We start from the raw sequence: 25,408 nt of genomic DNA, 5'->3' as shown, positions 1-25,408 counted from the left end.
TCCGCTTATTTTTAGTCGTATTCGTCGTCTGCGCCATCTCCTCCCTTCACGTTGGAGTCCTTGCGGATCGGAATCTTGATGCCCTGTGTCGCAAAAGTTTTGCTCAGGGGGGTGCTCTCGCACACGCCAGGGAACTTCTTGGCCGAGTACACATTGAACACCTCACTGAAGCAAGATGCCAGAATTAGTGCCTTGCCCTGATTAACCTTGGGACCATTCCCGTCCCGGCTAGGTCCGCCTACAGGTCCGACATTGACGAAAGAGAACTTCAATCTACACCGCTGCGTCAGTCTCCCCTTCTCTGCCGCTTCCGCGTTGGCGCACTTACCGAAACGGTCCTTCCGTTCGCACGCTAAGATCCTGGAGTACAAACCAAATACCAATATGGTCGTAGATATCGCTCAGACGAAACGCGCTGGCTGCCAGGCTACCAATGAGGTTCCTCGTAAACATCCCTTGGGGTTGGCCTCCCACAACAGCCATCCTGGTGAGTGCGTTTTGATCTTGCACATATCCAGACTGCGATCCGTTCCGGTACTGGGCCATGCTGGATTGAGTCGGTACTGGCGGAGGGTCCGCCCGGTAATTATGCTGCGGGTAGTACTGCTGTGCAGGTCCGAACGAGCCATTCTGAGGATACGTCGAAGACACTGGTCCAGGTCAGCGGGCACTTGCGGGATGTCGTTCTCTTACAAAGACCTACCTGGGGTGTATCCTTGCTGTTGTACGGGGTAGTCTTGTGCATAGGGCGCGTTAGAAGACTGGGGATACGCCGGGTCGCGACTCGGAGGCAGGGTTTGCTGCTGGTATTGGACGGGGTTGGAGTCGCCCCCATTGAGCGTGGTGTATGAGTAGGGGGTCGTGGACGAGATGGACGGAGTTCCGGTCGATGATCGGACAAGGTTTACCTCCTGGGTGCCATCCTCGTTCCAGAGATCAACATTGAGAACGAACATAGCGTGGTCAATGTCGCTGCACATCTGGAATTAGCTCTCAAGAACGAGCGACCAAACTGGAGGCTTCATTACACGTACTTGCAGTCAATTTCCTTGCCCGTGGCCATGTCAGTGATGACGAGACGGACACATGGTGGCGGAGTGATGGGGCGCCGGTCCTGTTATGGGTCAGAGAGAGTGCCAGGCGCAATTAGGGATGCTGTCGAGCGCACCTTGTCACCAAAACCGCACATGCGAGCGCGGCGGGGTTGTTGTACGACATCAAGTCTACAAAGTCGTGTTAGCCAAGTCGAAGTCCCGGAGACACCACACAATGAGCGCAAGGCAAGACGCACTGATATTTCCGGCCGGTGCTGTCGTCCACCTTGGAGAAAGGTGTAGGCATTTGCTGAGGGCGGGAGCGCTGGTCGGCCGAGGCGGGCGCGGTGGGGGGCGCGGTGGGGGGCGGGAGGGCCCCATCGTCAGGCCTGGGAGGTTGGTGTTGGTGTTGTTGTTGCTGGTGCGGGTGTGGGAGCGGGTGCTGGGCCTGATGAGGCTGCTGGTGGAGAGAGTGGTGCTGGAGGTGGTGCGAAGACTGGAGTTGCTGTTGTTGAGGCGGCGGCGGCGGCGGCTGCTGTTGTTGGTGATGATGATGGTGAGGCTGCGGCGGGGGAAGCTGGGGATGGTGTTGGAGCTGCGGCGGTTGCTGTTGCTGCTGCTGCTGCTGCTGATGGTGCGGCGGCGGCTGATGCTGAGAATGCGCCGAGTGCGCGTGCTGGTGCGGCGGCGGGAGCTGGTGCTGTGGGTGTTGGTGTTGGTACGCGTGCATGGCGGGCAGGGCAGAAGTGTAGCCCGATGCTGCACCAGTCGCCATGGGCAGTTGCGGCGGCATGTCTGGCTGGCGGTAGCTGGAGTTCATGGCGACGCAGCGGACGACGGCTTCTCGAGAGAGAGCCCAGGGATGGAGGGCAGAATGAAAGACGTGGCAGAGCAGAGCAAGGCAGTGCGGGCGAGGGATTGATGGTGATGGGGCGACAGGGAAGAAGAGAAAGAGGCGGGAAGAGAGAAGAGTGTCGGTAGGTATGTCGTCGTCACATCGGCGGTAACAAGAAGGCAAGTGGACAAGTGGACAAGGAATCGGGCTAGCTCAGAAGTGGCGCGGCGGGAGCGCTAAAAAATAACTTGACTGACGCCTTTTGCTGCCCCAGTGCCAGTCCCCGAATGCAAGTTGGTACCACTACAAAGCAGGGAACCGGCCGGGATATTGCCCAGGTTGCACTGCTTTGACTACTGGCTTGCAAGGTAGTTACTTATCGGGTGTGATATCGCTGCCGGGAAATTTTCCTGATAGGTCACTAAGTGAGTAGGCATCCGCAAGTACCGGAGGGGAGGGATGGAGGGAGCCACGGCGGACCAATGTCTTTTCCAGACTTGTGATTTAAGTTGAACGGCACCTCGATGAAAGTTCCCTTACGTTACTGTCCCCTATTTATGTGGTTCAGCTGAACCGCACACAAAGGTGCTAAAAAAGTAAACCCGAGTCAAATCGAATGGAGAAAAAAGTAAAATGGCCCAAGACTGGACAAACAAGACATCATGACCGTCGCGGTAGTCGAGGCGTTCGAGACAAGCCGAAGCAAGCCATCATGTAACATCGGACAAGAAAAGGCATAATGAGGGCTCACCGCAAGCAACCACCCGTCACCGCGTCAGGCATGCCGCCCGCACCCGTCAGCTATCACCAATACACCTCCGCAGATCACACACACAAGTCCAAGCGAGGCGACCGACAATGGCCTTGTCCTTGCCACCCCCCGGCCATCATGTTCTGACACGGGCCTTAGCGCGCTTCTTCCCGTGGTACTGTAGATTCCGGCCCCTGTAGCTGGATGGCCTTTTTGGCTGGCGGCATGCCAGCCCAGCCAGTCCAGCCAGTCCAGCCCAACTCAGCGCGTACCCCCAGCGCGGTGCCCCTAGCACAGTCCGACGCAGCCAAACAAGTCCCTTGCATCATCCTACATGTTCGTTTTCACCGCGCTTCCAAAGTGGATCTGTGGATGAATTGCTCCGAGGTTGACTGGCGCAGTGCCTCGAGAGTTTGTCGACACACAGCCTCGTCCTGGAAAGATAGCCAGACATACGCGATCTCGTGTATGCCGTCGCCCGGGCACGAACAAGTTTGTTTTGCTGCACCAATTGCTCCGGGCGGATGCCGTTGCCCGTGTCACCTAACCTGCTCTTGTGCGAGTTTGCCTGTCTCTGGTTTCAGACCACTGAGAACCGACCGCCCTTGGTTCCGTGATCCTGATGTGTTACCCATGTGTGACAGCAGGATGGAAACAATATCACATACAAATGCTATACGAGGTACTTGAAGCAGAGGCGACATTACAAGTTACACCACCTGTCGTGCCAAGTTACGGCCAGGCTGTCTGGGTAATTGGTGGCGGGCTCCATGTTTGTCTCTCCTCCACAGGTCGACTGACAGTTTTTCGCGTGCTTGTGCCGCCCCATATGATGGAAAGCCAAAGGGGTACTGTAACCAGTCCTTGACGCATATCACATATCACGGGGTTTCTGCACATTGTACCGACGAATGCGACTGTGATGCGTGTTATCAACTGGCTCTCCCATTGGCGGTAAATATGGAGGTGCCACCCGCCAGCCAGTAGCGGTCGGCCCTTATCAACCCATGTGCAGCGTAGTGCAGCTCACTGCAGCGCAGTGCAGCGCAGTACATCGGCAGTGGTACCTTAGGCGGAAGGGACCACTGAAGCTTGGTACCTGAAAGGCTGAGGGAGAGCCGATTAGCGGGCAACTCCCCGGTGTTAGTGCCACAAACGACGACCCCGCCATCATGTCGAAAGCCCCGCAATCGGAGTCATCCGTTGCGCTCACCACAAGAATAAAATCCCCTACCACGACAAGCATCCAGTTGTTCACGTCACGACACTACCTTGACTACCCCAGTCTATCCGCCCTCAGTTGCTCGCCATGGATTTCGTCAATAGGTGTGTCCTCATTTTACCGTGAGGGGATCTAAGGAGTCTCTCTGACCAGGTCCTCCTCAATCCACGGTTGCCAGTCGATGCAGAATCGCTAATGTTGCACCAACTGTAGTCTCGAAGGCCGCCTGCTCTTTGCCGTCCCAAAGAGTGAGTGTGACTCAAACAAGGCCGTACCCATAGTAACCATGTTGCTAACCGTGCTATGCAGAGGGCCGTCTCAACCACGCTACGCTTAACCTCCTTGAGGGCGCCGACATCCAATTCCGTCGCGAGAACCGCCTCGACATCGCCCTTGTCAAGAACCTCCCAATTGCCCTCATCTTCCTCCCCGCCGCCGATATACCTACCTTTGTTGGCGAAGGCCGTGTCGACCTTGGCATTACCGGATGGGATCAAGTCGAGGAGCACGATGCTGGTGTCCGTGAATACAACCACGCACGTCGGAGCTCTGTAGATGTGGCGACCACTGGAGACAAAATTGCCGGAAGTGATAAGGTTATGGAGCTGGGCTTCGGTGCCTGTAAGCTTCAGGTTCAAGTCCCTGAGAAGGGCCAGTATGTCACAGCTAAGGACCTCATCGGCTGTACCATTGGCACTAGCTTTGTGAGCCTGGCAACAGAGTACTTTGCCCGGCTCGAGGCGGGCGATGATTCCCAGGGCGGCGTTTCCCCTCGGAAGATGCGGACCAAGATCATTGAGTTGAGTGGCAGTGTCGAGGCCGCGTGCGCCTTGGGCGTTGCGGACGGCATTGTCGATCTGGTCGGTAAGTACTGTTGATCAAAGGCACCACGAGTGTGGTGCCCCTACAGCCTTAGTTAGGGTTGGCGCTGACAATTGAATTACAGAATCCGGTGAAACCATGAGAGCCGCTGGTCTCAAAGCCATTGATACCGTCGTCGATTCCCAGGCGGTGCTCATCAAATCGAAATCGCCATCTAAGCCTGAGCTGATCGACCTCATTACGTCGCGCATCAAGGGTGTCATCACTGCCCAGCGCTATGTGCTCTGCCAGTATAACATCGAGCGAAAGTCGCTGGGCGAAGCGACTAAGATCACCCCCGGTAAGCGGGCGGCGACGGTCACGACTCTTGATGAGGAAGGTTGGGTTGCGGTGAGCTGCATGGTGGAGAAGAAGAAGATCGCTCTTGTCATGGACGACCTCACTCGCATCGGCGCCCAGGATATCTTGGTGCTCGATATTCACAACGCCCGATAGGGTATCTGCCAAATGGCTGGCGTTTCGCGTGGACATATTGGCATGGGAACTAGGGTGCTGGACAAAGAAAATAAAGGATAGAGTCAAAAGGAGGAAGCGGGCTGAGGAGGAGACGTTGAGTCGCTACGTGATGGTGCCATGGTAATGAGGTATCCCGTTAGAAGTTAGACATGTTAAGTGAGGCTTTGCACGTTAGTTGCAGTGTTCGAAATAAAACATTGAATAAACAACAGCAAAGGTGGAATGCACTCACTGCGCCGCCCATGGCGCAGCTTCCGGTGCTTCCATCGTGATGGCGACAAGAAAAGTGGCTTAGCCGAAAGCGAGAGCGAATGACCTCACCATAGGTACGTGGGTAAGGAAGGCTACGGAGTGCTCGGCCACAACCACCGCGGATATTTAGAAGACATGTTCCCGACGCATGTTTCAACCAAAACAGACACTCTATCCTCTACGATCGTATCACAATCGCTATGACTACCATTACCTCTTCGAGCCCTTCTCCTTCGCCAGTCGATGTTTCTGACAATGGCCCTCGCGCGCAACGTTCGAAACAGCCATTGACGCTCTACTCGGTGGGTCCACATCATCATCAAGCTTCAATACGGCGATGCAATTTTGCTGACAACTCCAGATGGTCATGACGCCAGTCAACCTGGTCGTATTCCTGCTATCGCTAGCCCTAGTAGACCTGCGATACACGCTTGCTCGCACCAGTAACAACCGTGGCGGTGCTGGTGACGCTGCCAGTGGGCTTTTGCCTCGGTGGCTGCTTCGATGGCTCCCGGCATTGCTGACCCAACGGCTTGACCGGCTTGTTTCGTCGCTTCGCGGCCAGCCCTACCGAGATTCCCGGGATGCCTCCGGGCGTTGGTACTACCACAGCAAGCAGAAGAAGCTGATCAAGATGGAGGCTGACGAGGCCTTTCGGCTCCGTGGTATTGTCATGACAGTGCTCGCCGTCCTTGCAGTAGCCGTCACGATGGTGTTCTACTACGTGGCCAGCCGCGCGTATCACGCTCTCGTCATTCTGAATCCCGCCCTCAGTTAGATGGCGTGTCATATACTTGAGTTGACCAATAATTGGGATGCACTTGGGATTGCGAAATTGCTCTGCAATTGACGGGGTCCAGGGGCCGCATGAGCATTGCGATGACCTGGAGCAGACCCTAGAAACGACGCAGCACAGCCTTACTGGCCTGACGCTGTTTCTTTTCAGGCGATCCTTTCGCATGAATTTACTTCATCCTGCTCCTTGCGTTGAATTAGGTGGGCCTCGATGGCGGTGGCCGTCGTCCGGTACGCACCAGCCGGTTGCCTCTGCGATCGAAGCCCAGCAAGGCATGGACACATGCTGGTCTGTCCTCTCTTGTCATCGCCCCTCCCAAAATAGCGCCGATCATGCTATCGGGCGACGATGGACTGGGGATGATGGGGACTGCGATGCAAATTACAGGAGCTGCGGTGGGTCATGTCTGCTCAAAGAAGGCGTTTCAAACCCTAGGCCTTTACTTTCCTACAGGCTTACGAACGAATGGAGGACCTCGTGGCAAATCACTCGGAAGACATGAGACAGGAGAGAAGATGAGCAAAATTGGATCATATTTTCATTTGGCCCTGTAGGGCATCGCCAAAGAGCGTTTGTGTCCAAAGGTCATGATGTCGTGGAAGTTGTCATACCAGTCCACAAACACATGGAAGAGAAACTTATGTACCGAGACCAATAGAACCAACAATAAACGCCCTGTATCCAATTCAATGGATCAATCTCGGAGGAAATAGAGAAGAATAAACACCATGTGAACCCCAGAGGAGAGCCTCTCCCAAAAATGCGTCATCGTCAAAAAAGGTTGGTCGTAAATCCATCAAAAGTGTAGAGATCCCATTCGCTCCTCCACGCTGCCCCAGTACACGATGGGCCGGGGCTCCAGAACGCGCAGCTCGCTGCCGAAGTTGCGGCGCTCCTCCTCCATGCCCACCAAGGACGGCTGGCGGAGGATGATGCTGTTGATGGTCGACGCCGAGGACGAGACGCTCGTGCTGGACGAGTACGAGGCCCGCGCCGTAGACGACCGCGATGAAGATCGGCGGAATGAGTTGCGGAGCTTGGAGGGGGAGAAGCGTCCAGAAACGGTCTCGAATCGGGTGTTGAACATGGTGGCGGTTGGGTTGCAGAGAGGGTTGTGATGTGGGAGTGTGTGTGTGTGGATTTGTAAGTGGTGGCGTGAAGGCGTGAAGACGGAAAACCAGCGTCAAAGAGTTGAAGAGTGAAGAGACGGAACCACCGGTGATTGGAGATGGGATAAAAAGCAACTTGACCAGCAGTTGACGAACGAATCCAGAAGCAATAGGCACAGCCTGTTGAGTTGCGTTTCGTGGATGTTCAAACGAATGACTGATTGCGTGTGGTGTGGAAGCAGAAAAAAAAGGACGAAGTGTGGTGATGGCGCCTCAAGACAAGGAACGTAACGACAAACGAGGCCGATAATCTGCGGCCAGGACAACGCCCTTTTAAACGGCCGCTCTGGTGACCACGGCCGTATCATGGCGGCATAGACTGCCATAGTACTTCGTATCATGTCTATCCGACGACCAGGGTCTGTGGGCGCACGGCTGTTTCAAGGAATGTCGTCTGTGACCCGCGACTCCACAAGCTGAAACCGTCGGGGCATCCCAGCAGTCCCAGCGTCTCTCAGGCAAGCCAACTCTGCTGTGTGGTAGAAAATAGAACAAACATTCCCAGGATCCGCCTCCGTCTTCGTCTCCAGGTTCGTCTCAGTCTCCTGTCGCAAGTCTCGCCAGTCTCGCCAGTCTCGTTGATCACACACCGAATATTTCGCATTCGTCTTGCACATCATGTGTGTTTCTATGTTGCCCCCTAGCCCCTAGTTCGTCCGGAACGCCGTGCCTGTCTTGGAAATAGCTCCTGAAAATACCACTGTTGATGGCGTACAATGATTACGTCTGCCACTCGCAACTGCGTACGTACATATCCCCTCCTCCTCCTGCCGATCTTTACTCCAGATCCCCATATCGATACTGGCCCGTCTGCTGTGATCGCCGGACCGTCGCACTTCGTCGGATGCTCTCCACCCACACAGAGTCGTCAAGCATTCCCTGGACTTGCGACGGACTTACAGCAGTCGTCGGTTCCGTATTGTCCACCGCCGTCGAGTGCTCGTGCTCATCTGGGTCCTGGAGCTCAAAACTAAAGGCCGACGGTGTTGCATGGTGGGATGTTGATGGTGGTGCACCCCGGGGAAAGCTTAGTGGATGGTGCCATGCTGTGTCGTGCAAGGACAAATCTGTAGCCCCGAACCAACTCTGGTGTTGCCCGCCATCGACGCTCGAACGAGCTGACGAAGGCCCAATTGGTGATCGAGGCGCTGCTCCGCCAGTTATTCCATCTTGACTCTCATCATCCTCAACTAGGATATCAGGGATATCCAAATGTGGAATTGCCGTCATTCGAGACGCCTGCTTCATTTGCAAGTGTTGTTTGAACTTCCTCGACCAGTACCTAAAAATTATGAGTTGCGTGTCATGTTGAACCAGTTGCCTGACCCATTACTCACAAGGTGTCAAAGAAACCGAGGACAATGCGGCGGCGAACTTGCTCTTCAACGCGTTGAAGTCGTGCCCGGCGCCTCAAGAACTCTTCTAATCTGCATCATGTCAGCACGCTGCCCGCGATACCTCAACTCTCAGGCCACCTACTTCAAGCTTTTGTTATCACTGATGATGTTGTAGTGCGCTAGAATCATTAGTACAGTCGTGAAGGAAATACCCCGGTCTGGGTCCGCAGACACCATGATCTCCTCATAGAAGACGTTGAACCGACGCCGCCGTTCGCGGATCTTCACCACATCCAACTCGGCAATTCTCTGATTGAGCTTGTCAAGGTCCACTCCGGCGAATGCAGTTGTCGTCCCGATAGACATATGCCGGGACGTCTTGGCGTCGTTCTGAACGTCCTCAAGAATCGATCGAACTGAGTCATCAGAATCATAGATGCGCATCTGAAATACTCCTGATAGTTCGCCCAACAATCGTGGGAATGCTTCTTTGGTGATGTAACCAGTGCCAGCCGGGTCCACGCTCCGCCAGGCTTCTTTGAATCGTCGAATCTCATCTCGGTCGACCACGGCCATGCCACTCGAGCGCTGATACACGTAACTGAAGCTCTCGTAGATCAACGACACGAAGAGATTGACGAAAATATACATACTGACAATGTTCCATGCAATGAACAGGAACCTTGCCCATGACTTGCTTCCACAGTCACTGTCAAAGAACCTTGACTCTTCAACGCAGAGAGGAGGTTCGATGTTGGCATAATCTTCCATGACTTGATTCCAGCCTTCGCCGAGACTCATCCTGAAGAGTAAGATCAAGGCCTTCGGGACGGTTCGAAAGTTGACATCGTTTGTTTCGCTCCCGCCGAACCGTGTTAGACTAAATGCCTGGGTCAAAGCGATAGCAAAGACTAGGAAAACCACTAGCCATGTCGCTAGCAAATTGCCAATCACCGTCAGACTGGCCGCAGCAGTCTTGAAAAGTTGATCAAGCGCATCATTGCGGGGAATGAGAAGCAGGACGATGCCCACGAGGAAGACCTTGTGCAGCTGCACATATACTTCGATGTTGGTGCTAGAGATAAGGAGACTGAGGGTTGCAATGAAAGCCCCCCCGACAATCAAGAGCGAGTAGATGTCCCACGAACTTCGGCGGAAACGAGCCCACCCAAGACCAAGGATGCGGATGGCGATGTTCGTCATGTAAATCAGGATGAAGGCGAAGAAGACAAAGTCTCGAGTACTGGTCCACCAAGCTGGCTCGTCGCTGAATTCCGATACCAATACACCTAAATGCAGGACAAGGACGACAGTGATTGTTTGATACCACTTGCCTCGCTTCTCGATGGCTCGCTTGTGGCACCATTTTTTCCAACTCTTCTCTGAGTCATCATACGAGCTCTTGGAAGGTGAGATCTGCCGCAAGATCTTTCGCAGCTCTAACCATGATCGTTGCTCTGCCGTGAGAAAGGCAACTCCCGTTTGCTCCGTGTAGTTGCGCATGAAGACGGAAATGAAGAGAGTAAGCACGAAGACAGTCGCCAACAGGTTAAAGGCAACGAAGAAAAGAGCGTTGCCTTGGGATGCAAGATCCGAGGGCTGCTGGTTACGCCCAGTGATTGCTTGGGAGGCAAAAGACACATCAGTCCAACCTTCTTGACTGACAATTTGAAAGAGAATGAAAAGTGATGATCCAAAGTCATCGAAGTTGAAGTACGGATTTGTCGCAACTCGAGGAGCTAGCATCGGCCAGTCGTCGCTGAATGGCGTGCTGTCGTACTCGCCAAAGCAGTCCGACATGGTACTAATACCATCACCGCCATCGTTGCAGTTCAGCATCAGACCATTGAATAGGTTCAGACCATAAATTGCAAATGGGATCAGGAGAGACAATGAGACAAAAGCAGCCTAGGTTTGCATCAGTCAATATCAAGATTTTTGTCAAAGCCGGGGTTCCATAACTTACACCAAGAATTTTCCACCATCCGACGATAATCAAATCATGGAATGTATTTCTTGCACTATTGCTGACATTCAAGAGGCGCAGAGCTCGAAGAGCCTTGAACGCGCCGATGGCTCTAGAAATGGCGCCGTCGTTGATCAAGAGCGTAACCACGTTGATCCAAAGTGTGATCAACACAACGGCATCCATGAGCCCCCAAGAACTCCGGAGGAAGGCATTCGGTGTCCAGATCAGCCCGTCTGCAATTGTCTTGATCCCCGCCTCGATTGTGAAAATGACAGCAAAGGCCATATCGGTCCAGATGTACCAGTTTTGGATACTGAATTCATGCTGCTCTTGATATTCCTTCTGATAAAGGGGCGTAGTGACACAGGCAAGAACCACCATGGCCACAATGCAGGCGTAGATAAATATCGTGAATGTATACCAAGCCACCCTATTTGGTTCAAGGCCATCGAACCGTTCAGGGCCTCGGGCTGGGCCGACCACTCGCTGACAGAGTTTTCGGATTTGATTGTCCGGCTTGAAAATGTAGAGGGAATTGTTGTAGGTCGGATATCGGGCGAGGTATTCTCTCTGGGCTCTTCGCCGAGCCGATGTAGCAGACACAGCTTGTTGAGCCATCTGTCGTGGATCCTGGGTATCATTTGGACTATCAAACCGAAGATTTGAGTAGAAAGGATTTGGCTCTCGGTGAGTTAGCCGTTTCACAATATTTCCCCAGACGCCTGACATGAATCCAGGCTTGACATCATTGCCTAATAAAGTGGTGGTGCTCCTAGGAAGCGGACGGCGCGGGTCAGGCTCTTCATTAATAGTATCCATCTTATCATCAAGGAACTCGCGAACGACGGCGTCCTTGAGGAGCATTTCCATTGTTGCGGGTCCGTAATCGAGCGGGTCTTTATGTCGTCTAGACTTCCCAAAGGTGAAGATAGTAGAGAGCGCTAGGTGGCTCGAAGGAGTTCCAAGGTCTCTCCTTTGAAGGAATGCCTTAACTTGCTGGAGCCGTTTCTCGTCTTCCGATACGTCAAAGTTCTCCTGGATGACAGCAATGAACATGTTGACCAGAATGAAGAACGCGACAATGAACCACCCTATCAGCAGGACTGCGCCGATCCATGATGTGTTGAACGGTCGAGTGTAGGAGGTGACAGTATACAGAATTTCTGTCCAGTTCTCACTGCTCAGAACTTGATACATACCCATAAAGGAGTTGAAGATCTGGTAAAACGAGATGCGATTCAATTCGCCGTCGTCATGGACAGGGATCTCACCCCTGAACAATTGGACTGCGAATATCGCCATCATAAAAGTCATCAGGAAGACGAAAAACATCAGGTTGGCGATACCAGTGGCGTTACCCAGAACAAGTTCAATGAGTTGACGGGTGACAGGGATTGCCAAAACGACTCGGTAAACCCGCACAATTTGGAAGATTGTCAGCCAGTCGTAGGCCCGAGTACCACGGATAGGGGGAATAAGGATGATTGATGTGATGACCGCTAATACCAGGTCCAGGATGTTGCGCCAGCTGTTGTGGAAGTGATGCCAGTCGGTGATAATGCGGATGATCATTTCGATGTCGAGCAAAATGGTCACAACGACTTCAGCGGTGTCAATGAAGTTTCCCCGCGACTCCGACATCGTAGAACTGCGACAAGCTTGGCAGAGGAGTCCGAAGGCAATGATGACGACCCATATTGGCGCTGTCCGATCATAGACGCGCTGTAAGGGCGCACGTCGAAGTCGTTCTTCGGCTCGAGGCTGGGAGAATGGCTCCTGGTCAACTGTGAAAGCACTTGCTTTGCTCTCTTCTCGTATGACTTGGAAGGAGGAGGTGATGACCGCAATGACCAAATTGGTCAACCAAAGCATCATGATCATAATACCAGCACCAAAGAAAAGGGCGGCTTGGGAGTAGTCCGAGCCCATTGTGTAGTACATGAGGTCGGAGAAGGTATTGGCACTCATGATGACGAACACCAGCTCCAGCGAGTTAAAAATGTTGTCGAAGTTGACAGTTCCACCAAAAGGGTTCGTTTGTTGAAGACAGATGGAACCTCGGGGGCAAAGGGAGCCCTTTCCCTCAGTCGATCCGTCTATAAGATTGACCAATGAGTTGGGAGAACTAAACATAACCCATGGCATGGATTTTCCTGTGTCGTTGTCCAAAAAACCACCGCAGAATGACTCGCTGACGGTGTACGAAGCGTCGATGTTCGTGGGATCGAGAGGATCCAACCAAACGCACTGGCGTCTTAAGCTAGCTTTGAAGCTCTGTACTCCAATAATAGCGAAGAGTAGCCAGAAAAATGAAAGAAGAAAGGCAACGCGCACCAGAAGCGGCGCTGCTTTCTTGAGACTTCTGAGGATGATCTGAGTCGCTGTTAGTTGAGGTTGGCTTCGCAAATATTCAGAATGGCGGTCATACCGCGGTGCCATTGGTCAGTGCCAACAGTCTCAAAATACGAAGGCAGCTCATCATTCTAAAAACATAGAGATGATGCTTGGTCTCCAGGCCAGTGGCGCTCAGAATGAACATGATCCAAAATGAAACCACTGCGACAAAGTCAATTCGATTAAAGGAATGTCGAAGAAAGGCTCGCCGAGCGAGCTGAAACCTTTGCTGTTCCTCAAGGGTCTGCGGCATAGCTTGCTGCCCCTGCATAAATGTCGTGAACGAGCGAGCAATTGTTGAAGGTTCTGCCTGGAACTGGTGTTTGTTCTTGACTGACTTTTGCCGCTCGGGTTGGAAGATAACTCTGTATTGGTCTGCAACCGCAGCGCGGATTCCACGTTTCCGATCAATAGTGCTGAATTCCGCAGCATTCAGAATAAACCCAGACACAATGATTCGTGATACCAGCTCAAATGAGAATATAATAAAGAGCACCAGCATGGCCCAATCAATAGCGCTTCCTTTCCAGTGTTCTGGGCGCCCCTGTCCATCAGCGGAAATAGGAGGGGCAGCATCTACTGCAAGGAGGATCGTCTGAAGCACGATTAAGAGGAGAAGGAATGGCTCCGTGTAAGGGTTGACAAGGAGGTCACAAAGGCGGCGTCTCAGAAAGTTATCAGGAGCGAAGATGCCCAGGGACTTTCCCTTAAGAGGGTTCGGGAGAGGTGGTCGAGGGGCGGTTGAGGCGGCGGATTCAGTGATCAAGTATCGAGGTTCCCCCGTCTTCTCCGCGGAAGGATGAACTACCTGTGGCTGGTATGAAGTGTCCACGAGCATTGAAGCTGCAGTATCACGGGAAGTATTTCGGTCGAATGCATGGGGAGACTGTGAGCGATGACGTGAGGCCCGATTGTCCACGATTTCGTTTTCTCCGCTGAGGTTGACAACTCGCTGTGACATCGCTCGGACGATTGACCCAGCACGCGATAAAGCCCCCGTCGGAGACCTGGATCGTCTGTATTCGTGAGGGTTGAGAGAGGCACCATAGCTGCGGTGACGGGGACTCCCAAAGTTGGCGCTGAGGTCCTGCCCCAAGCTTCTCCCAGTATCGCGGTTTCGAGCTGGGCTGTTGTCGACGCTGGAAACTGTCTGGAAGCTATCTCGAGATCGATCGTTGTGGCGGTTTGGTGTGAGGGAGCCGGAGATGGGCTGGGCACCGGATGTAAGAGGGACCCTATCGGACTCGACATAGTCTGCTCCCGTGGCATCTTCGACATATGGATGAGGAGGATCAAACGTGTTGATGGAGGCGCCAGCTGTCGCAAGCCCGGGGTGATGGATATCTGGCGGCAAAGCTGCTTGCAGAGCCATCATGTCTATTGGCGAATGGGGGCTCATCTCGCCGTCGGATTGGGTGTGATATGGTTGCTCCCAGTAGGTCGAGATGCCCGACAGGTTGGCTGCCATCTGGGCCTCAGTCCGCGAAGCAGATTGGGATTGCTGTGGTTGCCCTTGGCCTAACCCATCAGATTGGTAGTCCGTATAGGGGGAGCCGTCCATATTCTGCAGCGGTATTGATTGACGCCGCGACGGGTCGCTGCCCGGGAAGTTCGACATTGCGACGGTTCAGGGCGATGGCGAAAGAGTAGCTGCGAATCGCCGACGTGGCCCGTGTCAGGATAGAAACTTCTGGCAAGCGTGTATGCCAGAATGCTGCATTTTCGATGTCTCGTCGGCTCGGGAACGCGAAGATTACGTCGTATTCATGAGATCTAGAAAAGTAAGATCTGACAGTCCAGGAGGCCTGGAGCTGAAGGGGACGACGGGGACGATTGTCACAGTACCGGTCGGTTGGCACGGGCACTGTCCTGTAATGGCGATTAGGGGTCGCGACTTCAGGCACATGCCGCAGTTCTTAATATAGAACACGGCCCTGCCACAGTGCGGGCTGCGGCCGCTTCAAAGCGACGTGCATACTTGGCGAGTTGAGTGCGCACCATTGGCTGCTGGCATGTGCTTGTGGCTGACTGCGCCACAGCGTAGCCTTTTCGCGAACTCCCAGCTCTCATTCTCCCGACACAGGAACCGTGACGCGCCAGAGGCATCGCCAGACTCCTGCATCGACACCACCGCCTCGCCAACATGTCGTCACGCAAACGATCCCTCCAAGCCGTCGATGGCGACTCTGGCGACTCGGAGCCATCTCTGCTGCATCGAATCCGAAACATGTGGCAGTTCGCAAACCTATGCCAGTGGATCTACACCTTCGGCAAGGCTGCCAAAATCCCAGACTCCATTGACATTGAGGTACTGCTACTCCCGACTTTTTGACTCGACACTCTTTGCTGACACGCGTATCTTACACATAGGAAATCGAAGTCGAGTGCCTCAAACCGATCTCGCCCATGCTAGGGGACATTGCCCTTGCGCTTCTCAAACTCGTATCGTCGCATCGCGGCTTGACGTACGTCTCTGACGCATCCATCCGATTTGCGCCTTGCTAACGACGAAATGAAGCCACGATATTTTTGATGACCAAGCACGCAAGCAGTTCCTGGCCAAAGCGCCGAGTGACAACCCGTTTGGTGACGACGAAGTGCCTGCCAAGTTCAGCGATTTCGATGTCTTGACCAAGGTAGCCTCTGTCGCATTCAAAATTCTTTGAGCCAGAGCTAATGAATGGATCCTTTCTTGGTAGATTCGGGTTTTACAGCAGTTAACACAGTGGACGATGATCCACCCCGAACGCATCCGGGACAAGATGGAGGAGCAAAAGGACACTGAGCAAACGAACTGGGTGAGCTTTAGGTTTGGCACGCAACGAAACTTACATCGTTAACTTATTTTACCAGCGAATCGAGCCGTACGGATGGGACGCCGATGACCGAACGTACTATGTCCTGGACGACAACAGAGTGTATCGCTTGACGGAGGCTCCTCCCTCCGCTCCGACAACGAAGCCAAAGAAGTCGAAAACATACCGTGGCGGGCGTCGATCAAGCAAAAGACGGAGAACAACCATTTCTACCGAAGATGAACTAGCCGATACGGACAATGGAGCGAACAGAGAACAAGAAGAAGATGACAGCCTCGGGGGCATGACCTGGGAGTGTGTTGCCGTCACATTGGCTGATGTGCGATCCGTTGTTGACGGATTCCGGAAAACTCGAGATGAGAACGAAAAGATCCTGAGAAGCCAGTTGGAAGATCACCTCGTGCCCATTCTGGAAAAACAAGAGGATGGCCGGAAACGGAAAGATTTACAGCGTGAACGCGAACTGGCCAACCTTGCCAAGATGGCCAACGCCAAACGATCAAGCCGCATTGCCGGGAAGATCGAGCAACAGAAACAAGAAGAACGTGCCAAGGACGAAGAAAAAAGCCGCCGACAGGCCGAGGTAGCAAAACGACGCGAAGAAGCGACGAATCTCAAAATGGAGAGGGAGCGGGATACTAGATTGATATCGCGAGAAAAGCGCCAGCAAGAACGCGATGCCCGCCGTCGTCAGCATGAGGACGAGCTTGCGCAATTGTCGGAGGATGGCAAAAGCATGACAGCCAGCGATGGACGCATATCAGAGCGTCGCCTCCAGGCGGAGATTGAGAGAAACAAGCTAGCTCTAAAGGAGCTCGAACAAGAAGAAGAGGACTGGGTTTTCGACTGTCTCTGTGGCCTGTACGGACAGGTCGACGACGGAACACATAGCGTCGCGTGCGAGAAATGCAACATCTGGCAGCATAGCAAGTGTCTGGGAATCACCGAAGCAGAGGCTGAACGCCCGGAGTTCCAATTTGTATGCGGATCTTGCACTCGCCACGAGGAGGCCAAGGCTCGTCCCAGGACAACTATCAAGTTGAAAGTCACCCACCCACACAGCCCGCGCGGACAAGGTCAACCAGCTCAGCAATCAAGCAACACTCCCGCGCCTAAAGCTGTCAAAATCTCTCCCAAAAGCTCGGTACCTGCCGGTGGGATCAACGGCCAGGCGTTGAATGATGCATCAATGGCGTCTAGCTCGGCCAACGGTTCCATTCTCGATGGCGTTGCCCCGTCACCCAACTCGATGTTGGGCACCCCTCAACCAGTCCTGAGTACTCCCCGGGCAATTCCGATTATTCCGGCGCCTATCAAGTTGGATGCAGGCGAGACTGATCGACAGCATCAGGCTGGCAACCCGCAGCAAAGCGCTACTGCTGCTTCTCCAACGGCATCTGTGAGAACTGCTAGTCCATCTAGCAGCTTTCAGAGCCTCTCAGGTGGCCGATCATTTGAGTCTGCACTAAGTACGCCCAAAATCAGCCGCGATATTTATCGTGCCGCGTACGTGCAGAACGGCACCCTTCCTGCCCAAGCTGGCATCTCGCCTACAAAACACTCACCGCTGCGACCGACAGACCCAGGCAGTGCAAACAAAATCAGCGTCGCAACTCCGATTCTTCCCCCGGTTGCGAGTCTCTCCCCGTCTCCCAGGCCCCAGGTATTGACACCACCATCGAAACCATCAGAGCCGCCGCGACGCTCCGGGAGTCCCTCTGCCAAGCCTTGATCGAGCTGACTGGTTGGCCTTGACGGTATCCTTCGCGTTGTTTTCTGGGAATGTCATGGTCAATGCATTTTTGGGTTCACCATGTTTTGGGGAGATCATGTGTGTTGCGGTAGCCTTCCAAGCATCAGGCGAGGAGGGGCGACCGACCAGTCACATGCGGCGAAACTTGGTCAATCAGCCACCAGCCACGGAGACACATTGAATAGGAACCAGCTGGCAATGTCCAGTATTCAGCCGTAACACGCGCACTGTCATAATACGGCCTCCCCGGTACGCCACCTCTTCTCATGCATATTATACAAGCTCAGTCGGCGTTTGGGGTGGGTAGCCAGTCTTGGCACACACCAACGCCGGACCTACATCTAGAAAGTGATCTGTCGGCAATACCAGAAGCCGGAATATGAATAGACGGTCCGAGCTCTGAGACGTTTCGCGGCAAATACCTACATAAGCAGGTATCCGTCTTACAGACAAGGCTACGGTCAAGGCTGCAGGGAGTCTAAGTTGGATGATTGGTTGGTCGCCCACACAATCAAACAGACTTTCACAACGAACACTGGAACACTGCGAGGTGCCGGCTGGCTCCCACAAGGAGAATTTGCAAACAAGGGGAGACGAGCCGTTTGACTTTGTCGGCACACACACGACGGACACCAGGGGAAGCACAACTGGCGCCAGGCACCCGGAAGAAGGGACAGGTGATGTGTGTTCGCCATGGCCAGCATCAAGGGAGCGACAAGCAGTTGGATGGATGGGTGGGGGAGGCAGGCGGATGTGAATGAAATGCGCCATGGCTTGTGCTAGCGCTGCGCCCAATCGGACGGTGTGGAGTGCCAGACGACGGTGGCTTGCATTCCAGTCGATTGAAGGGAGGGCGCCGGGCGTCTAGCGGCTCACACTTTCAGTTTGCGGAGGCAGACACCAATGGTCACGTCAACTACACCATGACATGGCCAAGCGGTGGAGGGGCCGGGCAGCGGCTCCTGCGATGCAGCTTAAGCTCAACTTCGTGGGTGACGGCGCACGGAGTGGTCCGTTTTGCTCGCCCTACCATCTCCTCAGCCTGGCTCTTTGAACCGGATACGGCACCGCGTTGTTGTCTATTTGTGGTCGTGGTCCTCGCGTTGCCGGACTGTTCAAGAGTAACAAGGAAGTCGGCTAGATGCAATGCATATACATATCCCCCCGTTCGGTATTCTCAAAGAAACGGACTGAGTCCGTTTCTTTTCCTTGTTATAGGCCAAGCTGCATAAGATCGTCCCAGGTACCGTCAATAAAAAGGAGAAAGAAGTCTCCGTTCGCCTTGTATTCTCTTTCACAACCAAAGACGCCCCCCCTGTCTACCTGAGTATCCCCTGACGCCTTCCATCTTCCTCAACCCAGACCGCATTTCTACTCTCCCACGCCAACCTGAGCTGCCGTCTCGTCGCCCAGTAAAGTCCGACCACAGACAACCTTCGGCATGGAACAGCCAACACCACCATCACCCGCACCATCCATCGACGGCTTCATTCAGCAGTCCTCTAGAATGAGCCCATCCATGAATACATCGCATCCGAGAGGCGGGCTGGCCCCGGGTTCCGAGTTCCTGGGCTACCCGCGCCTGCAGCCGAGACACAGCAGCCCCGGCCAGGAGGCCGATTTCTTAGCCCATGAGCACTCGCTGTACTACTCGCAGAAGAACGTCGACATGTCCCTGGTAAGTGCCTAGTCTCCTCTCGGCCCTCGACAGCCGGTATTTTAAAGAACCACCGTCCTAATAGATATAGCAGACTGGCTATCCCGCTAGACAAGATGCCATCAACTCATATGGTCCCCTCCCCGGGGAGTTGGGCTACAGTGTAAGTTGTTTGCCATACTTTCGAGTAAACACAGCCATAACGGGCCATCAGATCCATATGCCATACACGCCAGAGGCATCGCCTCCAACCCCGAGCCCAGTCAACCTTTCGATCGCCACTCGCAGTGGAGTGAGCATCTCCAAGAGATCTGCGACGCAGAAGTCGTCGGGAATCAAGGGAGGCCGAGTGCAAAAGAGAGTCAAGGACCAGAAGCAACGAACCATATCATCCATCGTCTCGAAACCTCTCACCCAGATCGCCATCGACATGCCACATTTGCCTGTCGCCGATATCGCGACCTTCGTAAACCGATCCGTGGAAGAACGGCGCCTCGAGACATCTCGCAATAGGAAGCCAGGTCAGATCAAGCGCCCGATGAATGCCTTCATGCTGTACCGCAAGGCGTATCAGGAAGTGGCCAAGACACAGTGCGTCAAGAACAACCACCAGCATGTGTCAAAAGTCTGCGGGGCTGGTTGGTCCTTGGAACCAGTCGAAATCCACGAAGAGTTCAACGAATGGGCCAGGCTCGAACGGTCTAACCATCAACAAGCGCACCCGGGATACAAATTCACACCTTCCAAGACTCGCAAAGGCAGACGGGAGAACGAGGCAGGCGACGATGTCTTCTCCGATGTCGATGATCCGGACTGGGGCGTCACCCGTGGACTTCCACGACGCGTGCCACGACAAGCAAACACCACCCATGTATCGAGACTAAGCGAGACGCCTTCTTTGACATATGAGCCGGCACCCGGGACAATAGAGGACCACTCATCAGCACCCTACCAGGACCTCCGTACATATGCGACCCCGGCTCCACCGCAATTGCTCCCATACTACCAAGTCGAGTCGTCGCCGTACGATCTTCATGTCCATCAATATCCCAACGCTCTTGGTGAAATGCAGCCCGCTGTGGAGAGTAGACACTCATCCCCAAATTTCGAGTATCCTATCGCGCCACTGGAAGGTAGCTCTGGGTTCATTGACAACTACTACCAGGAGGTTGGTTTGGTTACAAACCCTCCAGTTGGCATCCCATTCCCTGTAGAAAGGATGTGCGATGGACTTCCTAGGTCCGACATGCCCCTTAGCACAACCGAGGAGCTCTGGCAACCCCATCTGGGTGGTGGGCCTGACTTGGGAATGGCAATCGCAGAGTACGGTGGAGCTTCAGAACACGATGCATATCTTAGAGGCACGCAGGAAGACTGGAAGCTAGAGGAACTGGATGAGGCCGGTCAGTTTGAGCAGTGGATTTCATGTGATTCGTGAGTGTGAATTTGGCGTTAATGGTTTCGGACTATGGTGGGTTGGGCGGCGCTATTAGCATTATGGGCGGATTAAGTTAGAAAATATGTTGCGTGCGTGTAATATTAGAACAATTCAAGAAACACATATTTGCTTGTGGACAAACCCTTTACTCGTTCATCGAGGCTCTTGGTCTAACAGCCTGATGTCTTGAGTCAATATGCTCTCCGCTCGGAGTGGATTCGCTTAGTCAGGCAGCCTCCATGTCCACTTGCAACCAAGCTCGCATCCATGTTGCCAGAGGAATTGCGACTTGTCCCCAAAGAACCCGAATCAACCGCGCGAACAACACAACCCAACCACACAATGACTTGGATCTCCCGCGCCGTTACTGTGACCGGCCTTGTGCTCCTCGCCCACGCGTATGTCTCCATCTGATTCGGTATGCAACCCAACTAACCACCAGAATCTAGGTGCTACTCGGCGCAGGAGCACTCAGCCATCGCCTCGGCGTCAGCGCAGCACGCCACGGCACAACAGCTATCAACACACTCCCTACCAATCGACATATCCATCGAGGCATTGGCAGCGACACTGGTCGTGTGCCTAGGGCTAGTTCTGGGATCCCCGAAGCTACGACCGATCCGATGGCACGAGTGGGCTGGCAAGATTGAGCGGGAGGGAGCGGCCGGGTTCCGTTCGGGCAGCGGCGAGGTGGACAAGGACTATCAGGGCAACCCATTTGGTGCGCTGGAGACGCGCCCGGGGTTCGTGGATATCCGCAAGCAACGGCGTGACTTTGCAGACTGGGTCAAGGCTGGCAGCAAGTAATGATGACACGTTGAGAATGTGTACCAAATACAGATGGATCTTGTGGTCCGGTTATGGCGCATTCGATTGTGCAACAATCTCGGTCTGGGACCTCCTTCATCGGCTAGTAGTCTTGGGCCTTTCAATAGTCCCAAGGGACATGTCAACTGAGGACGACAAGCTCGCTAGATATCCACCACAGGAACCCATCATCCGACCTACTGCAAGCCAACTTATATCCCAACGCAGACAACATAAAGCGCCAGAATTGCTATGTAGGCGTACCGGGATCTAGGTACCTACCTACCTGATCGTCAGTGGGCTGCAGCGGTCCACTGACATGCCACCGCACCTTCCCTCTTACCTCGGCGTCGCCTTCCTTAATAAGCTCTCAACAACCTTCAACACAAGGCAGCAAAATTGGAAATATAACATTTCGAACGCCTTCTCATATGCCTCCCACAATCTCCACCCCATGTTGAACTGGAGTAGTGACTCCCCCCAACGTCTGCAATTCCTTGTAACCCTTCAACTATTTCTTCCCTACAACTCCATACTGTGAGCCTGTGCCTGGCTCTTCTCGCAAATGCCACCTGTACATTCTTCAAGCGCGTCTGGCTCGCGCCAAAGGGGTCGGGGTGGGAAAGCTGGTGGGCAAAGCCAGCGGCCCAATCGCAGCAGCACCGTCTCGTCGTCGAGAACAGGCTCAACAAGGCGGCAACCACCGCGGAGATCCGTCCCCCTAGTTCAGCGTCGGACACTGTCTCCTAGCCAGTCTTTCCGCTCTCCTCGCCCAGGGAACAGCTCGCAGGTTGATACGCCATCTTCCAGCGTCCGCAACTCAGGTCAACCAGCCTCGGTCGCTAGCGGCCAGGATATCAGGGACCACAGCAGCCCCGAATCCGTGTTGAATGAAGTCATAATGGCCATTGACATGCGAGAAAAATCCACGATTGGTTGTGCGTACTTTACCACCGAAGAAGGCGTCATACGAATTTCAGAGGACATTCCCATGGCAAATATGGACATTGCCGAACAATTCCTCATTCACATCCAACCTACCACCCTGCTCATATCAGCCAGAGCTCCTGAAGAATTTCACGTGTATCTTGAAAAGCAATGTGCTTCTTCAGACGAAGGTACAATTAGTCCCAGACTGCTGCTTACCACCAACAAGCTTTATTGACCTTGTGTAGGGGGATCCTCTCATGGTGTCATTTTTCGTGGCTTGCAATCTTCAGAATTCTCACTCGACTCAGCTTTCGAACGATTGCTCAACCTCCAAGTCGCTCATTCACACTCCATTAAAGCGATCTTCTCAGGTGGCATTGACGGCGACCCACATAATGACGGTGTTCGCCAAGCAGATGGAGGCCTGAGACAGGAATCCCGAGTATTCAAGTCTCTCCGCTGTGGTGCATCTATCAATCTTGGCAGCCATGTTTCCGTTCGTCGTTCCGAAACCTGTTTATGTTGTTTGCAGAACTGATTATTTCTAGGTCGGTTGCGCCGGTGCTGTGCTAGGTGATCTCCACCGCCGCCGGTCTGCTGGCTTCCTACCCGACGGACAGGTCGCAGGTGTTCTTTTCCGCGTTCAGTCGGTTGAGATGTTTTCGCTTTCAGCTTACATGTTTGTCAGCTCCGATGCTCTCTTATCCCTCCAACTTGTCCAGACCGAACTTCACCCAAACAGCCAGGCATTGGGTCCCAACCTGAACAAAGACAGCACCAAGGAGAGTTTATCGGTCTATGGCCTTTTTCACTATTTAGCGTGTACGTCCCAGGGCCGAACGCGATTACGACAATTGTTTCTCCGCCCGGTGCGTGATATGGGATTAATCAGGGAGAGACAGAAGACTATCTCGGCGCTACTCCAGCCCGACAATGCAGACTGTCTTGCCCAAATCACTTCACTCCTACACAAGATCCGAAACATTAGAACAACATTTACTCAATTAAGAAAAGGCATAGAGTTTCCGTCAGCTGGTCAGTCATTCGACAAAGGAGTATGGGCTACCATCCAAAATTTCACGGCTCAGATTTTAGCCCTAAGAGAGGCTGTGGCATCGCTGAATGGATGTGCTGGCCTTGAGATAATTGACAAGGTAATTGCCCTGTATCTAAAATACAAATTTAAGGAGCGTACTGACAATATCGTTCTGCAGCTCCTCGATGGTCTTGCCGCCCCTAGTTTCGTTTCGGTCGGTGATATGATCAACAAAACGATTGATTTCGACCAGTCTAAGTCTCGTCATCGATCATCTGTCAAGACTGGAGTGGATCATGAACTTGACGAGCTCAAGAGAAGATATGATGGAATGGACAGCTTCTTGACAGAAGTGGTCAATCACATGAACCGAGAGCTACCAGAATGGGCTTGTCAGTACGTACGCTCTTGCATCTTTCTGCCTCAAATCGGGTTCCTCACTGTCGTTGAGCCGAATCCAGACACCGGCAACGGTCGATATGAGGGAGAGGGTGCAGCTGGTGGGGTATGGGATAAACTTTTTGAGGCGGAGGGAGCTGTATGCTACAAAAACAGCTACATGACAGAACTCGACGAAGAGTATGGAGATATGTACTGCCAGATCGGAGGTAAGAAGCTTCATTTTATGCCATTCTCCATACTAACCCTGGGCCAGACAGGGAGGTTGAAATCATCCACGGGCTTGCCAACAGAATCATAAAACACGAGGATGCGCTTGTCTCGGCGTCGGATATTTGTGGCGAATTCGATGCGATCATGGCACTGGCTCTGGGAGCAGACAAGTACGGATGGCGAGCACCCACGATGGTTGAGGCAAGTGTGATTCAGATCGAGGGCGGCCGTCACCCTCTGCAAGAACTCGTTGTGCCGTCTTTCGTACCCAACAACTGCCGCCTCGCATCGGGAGAATCCGATTGCGACGACTACGATGGAAAACTGCCGCAAGCCTTGGTTCTAACTGGGCCAAATCATTCCGGCAAAAGCGTCTATCTCAAACAAGTGGCCATCATCGTCTATCTCGCACATCTTGGTAGCTTTGTGCCTGCTAGCCAGGCCACGATCGGTCTCACAGACAAGATTCTAACATGCATGTCTACAAGAGAGAGCATGTCCGGGGCTGAGAGTGCATTTGCCAGAGACCTAAAGCAAGCGGCGTTGTCGACGAGATGCTCAACTTCACAAAGTCTCGTTTTAGTAGACGAATTCGGGAAAGGGACCAACGCAGATGATGGTTCCGGCTTATTCGCCTCATTATTGAATCACTTTCTGGCCTTGGGGCGAAATTCACCACGGCTCCTAGTAGCAACCCATTATCATGAGATCTTCGAGGGAGGTTACTTACGGGAACACAAGGGTCTGTGTTTGGCCCACCTAGATGTGAGAGTGGACTGGAACGCACCACAGCCCGATGAACAGGTGACATACCTTTTTAGCCTTGCTTATGGACACAGTACCTCAAGTTTTGGAGGCAAGTGCGCAGCGCTAAACGGTGTCCCAAGCACGGTTGTTGAGCGGGCCGACGCGATTGCTTTGCTTCTAGCACAGAATGAGGACATCGGGGCGATTTGTACTCGTCTATCACCGCAAGAAGAAAAGAAGCTAGACGAAGCGGAAAGAATAGCCAGAAGGTTTCTAGGTGAAGACTTTGGAGGAGATGGAAGTAACGTGAGCAGAGATGGTGGAGGGTCCGTCAAGAGTGCTTTGGAAGACTTGCTTTCATAAGACCTGATGTCTACCGTTCGAGGAGACGCAGGCGTAAATATGCACGGCGAAGGGAGAGCCACAGTGATATTTCCGGAGGGGTGTAAGAACTCATGAGAAGGCCTCATTTCGATGTAGCACAGGGACAAAGGAAAAGGAAAAGAATAATGTGT

At 53.4% G+C, this 25,408-nt stretch overlaps 8 protein-coding genes across 8 annotated transcripts; 6 read left to right on the top strand and 2 right to left on the bottom strand.

The window, feature by feature from the left end:
* Window positions 1–11: 11 nt before the first annotated feature.
* BGZ61DRAFT_339539 (velvet factor-domain-containing protein) lies at window positions 12–1,764 on the bottom strand (the record flags this gene model as incomplete). The annotated part of the gene is made up of 6 exons (XM_046239237.1): window positions 12–273; window positions 329–650; window positions 704–972; window positions 1,035–1,114; window positions 1,169–1,223; window positions 1,292–1,764. The coding sequence occupies 6 exons, from the start codon at window positions 1,762–1,764 to the stop codon at window positions 12–14; spliced, it is 1,461 nt and encodes a 486-aa protein (XP_046110170.1).
* Window positions 1,765–2,583: 819 nt separating this feature from the next.
* Window positions 2,584–2,802, top strand: BGZ61DRAFT_440134 (uncharacterized protein). The gene has a single exon (XM_046244447.1). The coding sequence runs from the start codon at window positions 2,609–2,611 to the stop codon at window positions 2,765–2,767; it is 159 nt and encodes a 52-aa protein (XP_046110169.1). The 5' UTR covers window positions 2,584–2,608; the 3' UTR covers window positions 2,768–2,802.
* A 1,015-nt stretch (window positions 2,803–3,817) lies between these two features.
* BGZ61DRAFT_440132 (uncharacterized protein) lies at window positions 3,818–5,455 on the top strand. The gene is made up of 4 exons (XM_046244446.1): window positions 3,818–3,946; window positions 4,056–4,090; window positions 4,152–4,706; window positions 4,789–5,455. The coding sequence occupies exons 1-4, from the start codon at window positions 3,930–3,932 to the stop codon at window positions 5,157–5,159; spliced, it is 978 nt and encodes a 325-aa protein (XP_046110168.1). The 5' UTR covers window positions 3,818–3,929; the 3' UTR covers window positions 5,160–5,455.
* A 177-nt stretch (window positions 5,456–5,632) lies between these two features.
* Window positions 5,633–6,210, top strand: BGZ61DRAFT_526474 (uncharacterized protein; the record flags this gene model as incomplete). Its single annotated transcript, XM_046252960.1, has 2 exons — window positions 5,633–5,734; window positions 5,794–6,210. 2 exons carry the CDS (start codon window positions 5,633–5,635, stop codon window positions 6,208–6,210), a joined length of 519 nt encoding a protein of 172 aa, XP_046110167.1.
* Window positions 6,211–8,174: 1,964 nt separating this feature from the next.
* BGZ61DRAFT_489395 (Ion transport protein-domain-containing protein) lies at window positions 8,175–14,715 on the bottom strand (the record flags this gene model as incomplete). Its single annotated transcript, XM_046250212.1, has 5 exons — window positions 8,175–8,679; window positions 8,735–8,824; window positions 8,877–10,642; window positions 10,701–13,076; window positions 13,132–14,715. The coding sequence occupies 5 exons, from the start codon at window positions 14,713–14,715 to the stop codon at window positions 8,175–8,177; spliced, it is 6,321 nt and encodes a 2,106-aa protein (XP_046110166.1).
* Window positions 14,716–15,240: 525 nt separating this feature from the next.
* On the top strand, window positions 15,241–17,645 carry BGZ61DRAFT_526472 (uncharacterized protein; the record flags this gene model as incomplete). Its single annotated transcript, XM_046252959.1, has 5 exons — window positions 15,241–15,405; window positions 15,468–15,562; window positions 15,616–15,733; window positions 15,797–15,895; window positions 15,951–17,645. 5 exons carry the CDS (start codon window positions 15,241–15,243, stop codon window positions 17,643–17,645), a joined length of 2,172 nt encoding a protein of 723 aa, XP_046110165.1.
* A 1,462-nt stretch (window positions 17,646–19,107) lies between these two features.
* Window positions 19,108–21,568, top strand: BGZ61DRAFT_489393 (membrane magnesium transporter-domain-containing protein; the record flags this gene model as incomplete). Its single annotated transcript, XM_046250211.1, has 4 exons — window positions 19,108–19,344; window positions 19,418–20,726; window positions 21,063–21,159; window positions 21,211–21,568. The coding sequence occupies 4 exons, from the start codon at window positions 19,108–19,110 to the stop codon at window positions 21,566–21,568; spliced, it is 2,001 nt and encodes a 666-aa protein (XP_046110164.1).
* Window positions 21,569–22,465: 897 nt separating this feature from the next.
* BGZ61DRAFT_583374 (muts domain V-domain-containing protein) lies at window positions 22,466–25,404 on the top strand. Its single transcript, XM_046256320.1, has 5 exons — window positions 22,466–22,686; window positions 22,744–22,994; window positions 23,047–23,652; window positions 23,713–24,142; window positions 24,190–25,404. The coding sequence occupies exons 1-5, from the start codon at window positions 22,470–22,472 to the stop codon at window positions 25,254–25,256; spliced, it is 2,571 nt and encodes an 856-aa protein (XP_046110163.1). The 5' UTR covers window positions 22,466–22,469; the 3' UTR covers window positions 25,257–25,404.
* Window positions 25,405–25,408: the final 4 nt, after the last annotated feature.

The sequence above is a fragment of the Ilyonectria robusta genome, assembly GCF_021365365.1.
Source record: "Ilyonectria robusta strain PMI_751 chromosome Unknown BGZ61scaffold_2, whole genome shotgun sequence".
NCBI classification, from domain to species: domain Eukaryota; kingdom Fungi; phylum Ascomycota; class Sordariomycetes; order Hypocreales; family Nectriaceae; genus Ilyonectria; species Ilyonectria robusta.
Note: the sequence above shows the minus strand (reverse complement) of the source record. Positions and strands in the feature narration are given on the sequence as shown.

Excerpts from the sequence above, each read along its gene's own strand:
- BGZ61DRAFT_440132 (XM_046244446.1), top strand. Across the intron at positions 4,091-4,151 it reads GCTCTTTGCCGTCCCAAAGA|AGGGCCGTCTCAACCACGCT; the intron begins GTGAGTGTGACT and ends CGTGCTATGCAG. Across the intron at positions 4,707-4,788 it reads CGGCATTGTCGATCTGGTCG|AATCCGGTGAAACCATGAGA; the intron begins GTAAGTACTGTT and ends ATTGAATTACAG.
- BGZ61DRAFT_583374 (XM_046256320.1), top strand. The coding sequence starts at position 22,470 with ATGGCCATTGACATGCGAGAAAAATCCACGATTGGTTGTGCGTACTTT. Across the intron at positions 22,687-22,743 it reads ATGTGCTTCTTCAGACGAAG|GGGGATCCTCTCATGGTGTC; the intron begins GTACAATTAGTC and ends GACCTTGTGTAG. Across the intron at positions 24,143-24,189 it reads TATGTACTGCCAGATCGGAG|ACAGGGAGGTTGAAATCATC; the intron begins GTAAGAAGCTTC and ends ACCCTGGGCCAG.
- BGZ61DRAFT_440134 (XM_046244447.1), top strand. The coding sequence starts at position 2,609 with ATGAGGGCTCACCGCAAGCAACCACCCGTCACCGCGTCAGGCATGCCG.